The 10605-nt window shown below is 57.5% G+C and overlaps 1 protein-coding gene across 1 annotated transcript; it reads left to right on the top strand.

Annotated features, from left to right (window-relative positions):
- The first annotated feature begins 63 nt into the window (after positions 1-63).
- Positions 64-8289, top strand: CHMP1A (charged multivesicular body protein 1A). The gene is made up of 7 exons (XM_045772713.2): positions 64-177; positions 1884-1903; positions 3817-3894; positions 4816-4962; positions 5389-5517; positions 5879-6066; positions 6562-8289. The coding sequence occupies exons 1-7, from the start codon at positions 171-173 to the stop codon at positions 6581-6583; spliced, it is 591 nt and encodes a 196-aa protein (XP_045628669.1). The 5' UTR covers positions 64-170; the 3' UTR covers positions 6584-8289.
- The last annotated feature ends 2316 nt before the right edge of the window (positions 8290-10605 follow it).

A 10605-nucleotide genomic window follows, 5' to 3' on the forward strand; every position in this document is an offset into this window, starting at 1 on the left:
GCAACGCCCCGCCCGCCGGGCCAGCGCCGTGCTCTCGCGAGAGCTGTCGCTCGCCGGAAGTGGGCGGCGACCCCGGAAGTTCCCGCGCGGCAGAGCTGGTAGGGGCGACCGAGTCGGACCCGGGATACCGTGCGTCCGTTCTTGCGAGGGCTGCCGCTGCGGGACCGGCCATGGACGGTAAGAGACCCCCCCGCCGGGGGAGGGCGGGTCCCGCGGGCTTCAGGGACCCCGGACCCCGATCGTCGCCGTCGATACCGGACCCACACCCTCTTCCCCCAGCCCCTCAGCGTCCACCCCACACCCCCAGCTCCTGTACCGGCGGGGGACATCGGCCTTTGGGGCCCCGGGGTGTCAGGTCCGAGGGCACCGGAAAAGGAGCAGTTGCACCCCTGTCCCCAGAGCACCACTAAGGGAAATAAGAAGAGCTCAGGCGAGAAGCACTTACTACGTGCCCGGCACGGTTGTGCGTGTGGGGTGGGCACTGGATGGCCCCCGCTGCCTGCAGCTCCCACTGTGCCCCGCCCCGCGCTCAGGGCACCAAGGAACTGGAAGGATGGGTGATGAGGTGAGGGACGGACGTTTGCTGGAACGTGTGTGGTAGAGCGGCTTTGAAAATCCCCTCGTGAAATGTGAAGAGCTGTACAACCACGTCATCATCACGAAGGAAGTTCTGTACGGGTTGCCTCAGACAGAAGATGAACAGCATCTCACCCCCATCCCCACCGCAAGTGTTGGGTTTTACTCCGCAGTTTGCCAGCTCTCGGGGTGATTTTCTTTTGGTCGTCTCACTTTTTTCCAGCGTTAGGGTTTGCTTTAACAGCTCTTCGCTCTCAAGAGTCTGTTCCTGCTGCTCAAGTGTGGATGAGAAAGCGGAGGCAGGGAGAGACGGTGGTTTAAGTCACACCGTAAGTTGGAGAGTGGGAGAGCTGGCCACACCTCGCCTTGTTTTCCCTGCGGGAGGCACTCTGCCTGCCACCTGTGTCCAGTTAGCTCTGATCGTGGGATTCCACAGCCGGCTTTGGCCCTGACCAGGGCTTGCGCAGGGCCTGAAACCCCAAGGCTCTCAGCTGGGGGCCTTGATTTGCATTTGTGAACACTCCACACCCTCGTTCTGGTTACAGATCTCGTTCCTTCATTCTGGGCTAGTGTGGTAAACCCTTTCAGACATTCTACAATTTGAAAAGGGAACAAATTAAGTTAGTTTAAACACGAATCTGGATCTGTGTGCCTCTTGAGTTTTGGTGAGTGAGTAGCAAGTGTGGCTGTCCAGAGAGGTAGCTGTTAATGCTCTCAAGTCTCTTTGGTTCCTCCTTGTGGACAGGGAGTCACCTGAGCCCGATTTGATGGCTCAGACATTCCAGGTGCCGTGGAGGGTGGTCTCTGTCTGTGGGTCAGGTCTTTGACAGCCTAGAGTCATGATCTTGCTACTTTTATCCATTTACTTTTGGGGAAAAAGAGTATATAAAATGCAGATTGCCCAATACTGAGCTTTATTAAATTGGGAGAGAATCCCAAGGGCCTTTGTAAAGTTGCCTTAATTACAAACCACCATTCGGGTTTTCACTGTGGGCCACGTGCTGCATCCATGACCTGTTTTGTCTGTACACTAATCCTTGAGGTCAGCCGGTACCATCCTGGTATTATCTATAAGGAATCAGAGGTTAGGGAGCCTCTACATTTGCCCTCTGGCTGTTGAGGGGGCAGAACTGGTGCACAAGTCCATCTTCTGCCTCCAGTGTGGGTTGGGCCTCCCTGAAGGCCCCATCCATGCCTGCATCCTGCTCCAGCGCTCTGTGTCAGGAGGGTCTTAGTGGCTTCCATACGCTTGTTAGAAGTGCCACTTGTCACAGTTGAAATCCACAAACCTTCTCCTTTCTTTGCAGATACCCTGTTCCAGTTGAAGGTATGTACTAAATGACCTTTCACCCCCATCCTGTCTTGGTGGTTAGCAAATGAGGACAAATGGTGTCAGTCGCACTCAGAAGGACAGATTACAAATTGCGTGATTTCTGCACCGTGCTCTTCTGGACTGATGACAAAGGGGAGGTTACTGAGTTGGCTTGATGGCATATTAATCCTTTCCTTGTCTTGGGCTGAGCAAAAGCAGATCACGTGGGCTTGTCCGTGAGGGAGTGAGCATGTTACCTTTAAAAACACAACCTGGGTGTTAGGGGCGGCGCTTGATGTTCCACCAGGCATTTCAAGCTGTGGTTTCAAATTCTTGAAAATCACTTTGAAGGAGAGTGTTCTGAGCCGCGGAGCGTGCCTCTTATAATTAACCCCGGGCCGGCTTCTGCCACATGTCCCTTAAAGGCCTTCATAGTTAACCGTGCGTGGTTAGTTCTGAAAGACTGGGCGGGAGTGATGTGCCCGAGCTGCTGACTAGCTCACCACATGGGCTTTGCGGTGGAGAGGCAGGGCGGGGACACCACGAGGCCCCAGGCACTTTGTTCCGCAAGTTTCCACCTTGTGGAAGGTGCTCAGGGCCAGGTCAGAAAAATCCGGATTTTTTTCCCTGAAGGAACGTAGGAGGGGACACCTGGGTGGCTCAGTCAGTGAAGTGTCTGCCTTGAGCTTAGGCCATGATGCCAGGGTCGCAGGATCGAGCCCTCCATCGGGCTCCCTGCTCAGCAGGGAGTCTGCTTCTCCCTCTGCCTCTGCCTGCTGCTCCCCCTGCTTGTGTGTGTGCTCGTGCTCTCTCTCTTTGACAAATTAAAAAAAAAAAATGTAGGAGTGTGAGGTAGGCAGACAAGAAACCCTTTCTATGTGACAGAAAGTCCCAAGTTAGGGGGGTGCTGAGGGGCGGTGGGGGTTCCTCCCAGGCAGGGGGCTGCTTCAGGCTGAGGGAATGCCACCCGCAGGGGAGCTCTGTGGGCCTCTGGAAGGTTGCTCTTACACTTGGCTACCTGAGCATTCTCTCCTGCCGGCTTCCTGGTCAGATGAGGCCTTTTGGGGGGACCTGTGGGGCCCACTCAGAGGGGCCTGGGAGCGCGCACTGCCCAGCAGCCCTTGACAAAGACAACGTTCTGTGAAGAGACCACTTGGAGGTGTATGTTCATCAGGAATTCTGTATTACCACTTGGGGTCGCCTGAAACACAATCTATCGAGTTTTTTCCGAAAGTTGAAAATCCATAAGTAGGGGCGCCTGGGTGGCTCAGTCAGTTAAGCGTCCAGCTCTTGGTTTCAGCTCGGGTCATGATCTTGGGGTCCTGAATTCGAGCCCCATGTTGTGCTCCCCCAAGAGTCTGCTTGAGATTGTCTCTGCCCCTCCCCCTTGTGCCCGTGCACTCACTCTCTCACGAATAAATAGATCTTTTAAAAAAGGAAAGAAACAAAATCCGTGAGTAGTAGTGATTGTGTGAGTTGGCTTTTTTTTTTTTTAAGATTTTATTTATTCACTTGAGAGAGTGAGATTGTGAGCGTGGTGGGGGCGTGGTGAGGAGCAGAGGGAGAAGCAGCCTCCCCGCTGAGCAGGGAGCCCACCGTGGGGCTCGATCCGGGGACCCTGGGATCCTGACCTGAGCTGAAGCCTGACGCTTCACCGACGGAGCTGCCCAGGCGCCCCTGTATGAGTTGGCTTTTTAACTTTCCACTCTGGGCAGGGTTTATGTTTGGTGTCCTGGGTTAGGACATTTTAGGAAACCATCATAGCCCTCCCTGTTCCCCGAGCCTCAGAGACCCAGTGAGCTCCGTCCGTGCAGCCCCAGGCCGCGAGGACAGTGCAGGCTGGGCACCTTCTCCGTGCTGAGGAGGGTGGGGAAGGTGCCGCAGGGCGGGCCGCGTGTGTCTGACCCGAGCGTCCTGTTTCTGCTCAGTTCACGGCAAAGCAGCTGGAGAAGCTGGCCAAGAAGGCGGAGAAGGACTCCAAGGCAGAGCAGGCCAAAGTGAAGAAGGTGAGCCCGCACCGCGCCCGGGCCGCGCACCTCACTTCTGTGGCTTCGGCCGCGTCGTTCTGGTGTCGTCTTTTCGTGTGAGGTGCGCCCCAAGACTCCGGCCGCGGGTGTTCTCTCAGGAGCCTGCTCAAGGCGTGCAGTGGCACCTCCCTGCCTCCCTGCCCACGAAGGGCGTCCAGAGCAAAAGGACCGTGTTTTGCCTTTGCTTTTTTCATGGAACGTCCGTGCTTTTTATTCACTTCCAAAGTACTGAACACGCGTTTTTCACAAACTGTGTGGGATGTGGGCTTCCAGCCATCCCTACCACGACCCTGTCCCTTCCTGCCCTCTTCCTTGCATAGCCCGTGCCTCGGGCATCAGAACTGGGCAGAAGAGAGGTGGTGGGGGCTCTGGCTGCTCTCCGTGGGGACTTTCTGACAGCTGTAGCATGGGTGGGCTAGCTCCTGGGGTGTTAGAGTTTGGTGACCCCCTCACCCAAACTGGTGCTCCCAGGGCAGAAGGGAAACTGGAGGACTGACCCCAGTCAGCTCCTTCATCTTCCTCCACGGACCTGCTTGCTTTGGCGTCAGCATCTGCCACTGTGGTTTTTGTGAGTTCCTGTGGTGCGGACAGCTGAAGAGACTGACGAGGGTGTGCGGTGGGAAGAGACGGGCTGGAAGGTGGGAAAGGCGGCTGTGTCCCTGGGGCCAGATCTCCTGTGTAGCCCCCAGCGCGGGCTGGTCTGGCACCCTGCCTAGACACCCTGGTTCCTGAACAGGCTGGGGGCTGGCATTTCTGCATTTTCATGGCAGTCACGGGCCAAGGGCTTGACCCGTGCTAGCAGATCTCTCCCCGGGAAAAGCCAGGACCAGGCCCCACAGGCTGGCTAGTGTTCGTACACACAGCCACATTCTCCTAGCTGGCGCTTCCCCCAAATTTCAGGCTCTTCAGCAGAAGAACGTGGAGTGTGCCCGTGTGTACGCCGAGAATGCCATCCGCAAAAAGAATGAAGGTGTGAACTGGCTCCGCATGGCATCCCGCGTGGATGCAGTGGCCTCCAAGGTGCAGACCGCTGTGACCATGAAGGGGGTGAGTGCTCATGCCCAGGGTCATACGCCAGCTTCTGCCAGCTTCTGCCAGCTTCTACCAGCAGAGTCGAGGAGCCTGGCTGGGCAGGAAGAGCCATGTTGGACCCGTTGGTGGTGTAGTGGGGAATCCCTCCATGTCGTAAGGGCGGCACCAAAGGACTAGATAAGGGGTCCTCAGATTTTTCTTAAGTGGCTATGGCTTGGGTCTCATGTCTGTTGCTTAGTTGACAGCATTTCCTGGAGACCTGCCACAAAAGAGCTTTGTGGCCCCGAGAGGTCCAGCCTGTCCCGAACATGGCTAGGCCAGGGCTGGAGTCTTGTTAGCCCTGGGGGGTTGTGTGCCTGGGGAGGGTGCCGAGGGCCCATCTCCGGTGGGTGACGTCTCCTTGCTTCAGCTCTGTTGCCTCCTTGCTTTCTTCTGTGCCAGGTGACCAAGAACATGGCGCAGGTGACCAAAGCCCTGGACAGGGCGCTCAGCACCATGGACTTGCAGAAGGTCTCTGCGGTGATGGACAGGTTTGAGCAGCAGGTGCAGAACCTGGATGTGCACACATCGGTATGTCACCTGTGCTCTGGGCGTGCAGGGGAGTGCGTCCAGGGGGTGGCTCATGTGGCTGGCCCTCCTCGGTGGGGGCCACCTCCAGAGCACCTGACTTTCGTGGTGTCTGGACCAGCACGTGGAGGCCTGCACATAAGAGGGAGGCCCAGAGCTAGGGTGTGAGTGTGTCTTCCAGAGTGGTGGCCAGCTTAACGCCCAGTGGACTGAGAGCGCTGGAGAAGGTGCCCTAGAGAGAGTGGTGGGGTGGTCTGCTGTGGGTGGAGGGAGCGAGCAGGAAACATGGTTGAGAGGAGTGGCCAGAAGTGGGGCTGCGGAGGTCCCAGGGCCTGCACCCACCTGCCCAGAACATGACCCCCAGGTAATGGAGGACTCCATGAGCTCGGCCACCACACTGACCACACCGCAGGAGCAGGTGGACAGCCTCATCGTGCAGATCGCCGAGGAGAACGGCCTGGAGGTCTTAGACCAGCTCAGCCAGCTGCCCGAGGGCGCGTCTGCCGTGGGCGAGAGCTCCGTGCGCAGCCAGGAGGACCAGCTGTCTCGGAGGTGGGCTCAGTGCCCCAGATGTTGGGCTGTTCGCCCTATGCTCTGACGCTGCGGTTGTGGGGGAAGGAGGCGCATTGGAAGGGAAGAAGGGAATTCCGAGGCCTCGGGAGGAGAGCTCACGTGACGGGGCTTTAGCCCAGGGGTTCTCCTCCTTCCGAGGAGTCCCCTACCCAAGGCCCAGCCCGTGTTCCATCTGGTGCCTCTCTCCCCTGCCCGTGTTCGATGTCTGTGCTCCGTGTCAGCCACGTGCCCACACGCTTGTCCGCAGTTCGCTTTAGGAGCTCACATAACAGATACTTGGGGCTGCTCCCCAAGCTTTTCCAGTGCTATCGCAGGACAGCCTTGTAAGCTGAGCTTGCGAGGAGAGGTCACGGCCCAATGGAGGGGTGAGGGGCCCTTGGCCCCAGGGCTAGCCTCTTGCACTGAGTGCACAGCCGCTCAGAGGCTCCACCGTCCCTCACCCACACTCATAGGAGCTGTGTTGTTGTTTTGCAGGTTGGCTGCCTTGAGAAACTAGCCGAGCCCTCCTGCAGGGCCCTGCTTCCCTGGCCTTGACGTGCAGGAAGGGCCGGGTAGGAGGGCTCCATCTCTCTCCCCATGCCTCTTGCCTTTCTGCACACCCTGCAGCGTGGCCCTTCCCTCCAAGCCTGGGAATTGTCCCTCTTAGCGTAGACGGTGGCTCTGTGTCCTGGTGGGTGAGTTTGCACAAATTTCTGACTTCTGTGGGTTATTTCTGTGACTCTGGGCTGACCAGCTCGGGGTTCTGCAGGCCCCCCTCTGTCCTCCCACCTTCTGAGACGTTGACGGGGACTGACCAGTGGGTGCCAGGTGGGCCATGGGGGCTTTCAGACTCCGTGTCATGGCAGATGTGCTGCTGGTGGTCAGCCAGTGCGGTCAGGACTGCTCCCTGCTACCAGGCACCTGGAGGCCAGCTGATCCCCGGCATCAGGTGCCATGCTCCAGGTCAGGCATGCCCACCCAGGAGGCCCACATCCTCGTTCCACTGCTGCCTCTGGAAGGCCGCGAGCCCCAAGGGGTGTGCTGTGTGTCCTGTAGGAACTCAGGTCTGCACTGAGGTCCCTTTCAGCGAGGAGCAGGTGGTCTCACAGCCCTGCTTGGGGTCCTGCGTCTGCGTCGTTCTTTTCTGTACTGTAAATAATGGGTGCCCCCCCCCCCCACCCGATCGGTCTCTCCTGCCTGTGGGCTCACACCTTGCGACCTGGAAGCCAGAGGGGCCGGCCAGAGCTTGCGTGCTCGGAGAGACACCCCGGGTGAGCCAGTTTTGGGGAAGCTGTGGCAGCCGCGGCCGAGCAACTAGCAGCAGCTCCTCTCGATGAGTTTCTGGGACAGGCAGCAGTTCCTGTGATTTTCATTTCCTGAAGTTTACTTTGTTTTCTTGAAGCTTCCAGGGTTTTTTGTTTTTTTGCCAAAATACAAGGAGCAGACAGCAGTGCACCCTTCATTGGGTCCGAGCCCCCTTTTGTTTGAGCTGGTGAGAACTTCAGGGTTGGTAGTGAGTGGGGCTCGGCTCCGTGCACAGCTGACCGCCCGACCAGCCCTTCCCAGAGGCCTCCGGCTGCCCAGGCTGTCCTCACACCAGTGGCTCTTGTGAGCAGACATGTTGGAGACCTTCACCGTGACTCGCCACACGTGATTCTTCCGGACTTGCTCGTCCTGGGCATCGTGGGCAGTCAGTTGGGTTGGAGCTGCCCTGATGCCCGAGACTGTGGTGTGAGACCAGAGGGCGGGTCAGTGTGCTGTCTGGCTCTTCCTCCACAATGCCGGCCTCGCCTTACTCCCTGGCTGTGGTCTCTCCGGCACCCACGCGCTGGGTGTTCAGAGAAGATCCTGACTGTCCCGGTGCCTGGTGGGTGCAGAGCTCCACGGCTGTGGCTCATCAGAGAGCAATGGGCATGTTTGCCCATTTTCCTAAAATGCTGTTGTGAGTAAACAAATCGATCCCTGAGAACTTTCTCCGGCTTTGCTTTAGTGGCCCTGGGTAGGGTGGGGAGCCACAGGTGGGCCCTTGACAGGGCTCTCCAGCCCCCATGCAGGAGGCTGAGAAGGGCACCTGGAGGAGGGCAGGTGGGGCGGGTGGGGTGACGTATGCATGTTCTCAGGCCCCACCCCTACAGATGGAGTTAAGAGTCTGAAGTTTTAAATTTTTTTTTAAAGATTTTACCTTGAAAAAATTTTAAACGTACATAAAAGTTGCAACTTGCACAGTTTCTGTATTCTTCTGTACACCAGCACCCTGCACGTCTGCTTTCTAGCTGACTTATGTAACTGTGTAAGTCAGGAAACCACCCTGGCATTTACTTGCGATGCCCGCATTCTTCCAACCTGGGACAGTCCCATTTGTCTTTGTGACCTAGACGGTCGGTTTTTTGTCTGTCTTTTTAGGAGGTAGTGTGAGTGCAGAGAGCAAGGGTGGGAGTTGGGCAGGAGGGGAGGAAGACAGAGAATCCCAGTCAGGCTCCACGTCCAGCACAGAGCCTGACATGGGGCTCGATCTCACAACCCTGAGACCGTGACCTGAGCTGAAATCAGGAGTCGGACGCTTAACCAGCTGAGCCCCCTAGGCACTCCGACTTGGAGGCCTACTGGCCAGTTATTCTGCAGACTGCCTTTCCACTCGGGCTGATGTGACATTTTGACACGATGACATTGAGGTCACAGCTCTTGGCAAGAGTCCCATAGAAGTGGTATTTTGCCCTCAGTGCTTGACACTAGGCACACGGTGTTGCTGTCTTGTTCACCTGGGACAGGTGGTGTGGGCCAGGCTTCTCCCCTGTGACGTTATAGTTTCCCCCTCTATTGAGTATCTTGTGGGGACAAATTTTAAGACTGCCAGCATCACCTGCAAACATTGTCATACTTTGTCCCTGATATTCGTGCCCCTTGATGAATCTTCCTGGTGATAGTATTGGTGGTGATTTCTTATTTGCATTTCTGTTTTAAGGAAGAGTTTCTTCTCTCCATTTACTTATTCCATTATTTATGTCAGTGGACATAATCCGTGGACGTCCCTCTGGGTACCAGAAACCACAGGTTTGCTCTGATCAGACTCAATCTAGCCACCCCCGCCTCAACTTGTAAATTACTTGACAGCGGAAATCTGCCTCTCCTGTGCTCCTGTCTTTGCTCATTTCTCTGTACACAGAGCACTGAGAAGTGTTCACTGCCCCTCTGTGGGACGCTCCTTACTGAGCAGAGGACGGCATGCACGGTCTTGTCCTGGGCCTCCCTTCCCCAGAACGCTCCTGCTCTTCTCACGCACACTGGTCCCCGCATCCTTGCGTCCATCTTCTGTTACAGTCCCTCGTATTCCACGGTGGGCGCCCCCATCCTGCCTGGTCTTGAACTGGTTTTTGAATGTGTGAAACGTGACCAAGGCTTAGCTGGAACCGTGTCATGCACCTGTCGGCTGACTGGGAACAGCCCCCACCTCCCGGGTCCCTCACACCCACGCACATCTGCGTGTGAACGGGATCCTTGGGGCTGCTTGTGCGCCCCGCGTGGGCCTTACCAGGGACAGCGGGCGCCTGGAGGACTCTGCCCGCGGCCTGAGGAGGGGGTTTGCACAGCCTCTGTGTCGTGGTTACCCATCCCCCCAGCCCGCGTGTCCTTCACTCCTCAGGAAAGGTCTCTTGAGGTTGGAACAGGGTTGAGCGGGAATGGAAATGAACCGTAGCAGGACAAATTGAGATTGGACAGCGAAGAGCTCGCCGGGACCGGAGAGGTTTCTGGGTGGCACCTGTGGCTGTGGCCTCCGGTGTGATTTCAGGTAGCAAAATTTGGTGTGCTACCACCGCAGCCCACCAGAGGGACCCTTCCCACCGTCTCCGCCAGAAAATCCCCTGTGGCGGAGTAGGGGGTTTTGGGCGGGATCTGGCCAACTCGGAAGAGAAACCCTTTAACATTAAATTGATCCTAAGTGGTCTGCAATTCCTCACCAGTGTCCCTCTTGGTCACCGCAGATCTGCCTGCGAATGGGAGGCAGGGACCCTCACAGGGGCAGGGGGAGCCAGGCAGGCACCTGTGGGCACTCCAGTTTCAGGGAGGGGCTGCACGGCGCTGTCCACTCATTTGCGGGCATCTTAGGGCCCAGGGCGCCTGGGCAGAGGGGCTCCTCACTCAGTATTCAAGCCTGTACCCGTCCAGATGGGTCATTCATAGAGGCTGTGGCCTAGAACGGGGGCAGCGGGGCCAAGGGGTAGGCTGTGGGCACACGTGTGTGCACAGGGATGGGGGTGCACACGTGTGAGGGGGGTGCACACGTACGAGTGCATCACATTTGGGGTGTGTAGGTGGGTGCGTGCGTGCAGGTGTGTGTGTACGTGGGGAGGGGGCAACTGGAGCCTTAAGCAGTGCCCGCGCAATGCCCTTTTTAAGACCCTGAGCCCTCTCTGGCCCTGCTCTCCCAGGACCCAGGTGCTGTGGTGTCTGGAGGTCCAGCCTGGGACCATTTTCACGGAATCTGCCCTCGGGTGCTCAGGAGCCCCCCTCCAGGGTTGCGGTGCTGATGACACGCCCTCA

The sequence above is a fragment of the Ursus americanus genome, chromosome 21 (assembly GCF_024610735.1).
Source record: "Ursus americanus isolate L20-20 chromosome 21, mUrsAme1.1.p, whole genome shotgun sequence".
Lineage (NCBI taxonomy): Eukaryota > Metazoa > Chordata > Mammalia > Carnivora > Ursidae > Ursus > Ursus americanus.

Coding starts and splice junctions, on each gene's coding strand:
- CHMP1A (XM_045772713.2), top strand. Junction 1,904..3,816: donor ATACCCTGTTCCAGTTGAAG/GTATGTACTAAA, acceptor GTTTCTGCTCAG/TTCACGGCAAAGCAGCTGGA. Junction 3,895..4,815: donor AGCAGGCCAAAGTGAAGAAG/GTGAGCCCGCAC, acceptor CCCAAATTTCAG/GCTCTTCAGCAGAAGAACGT.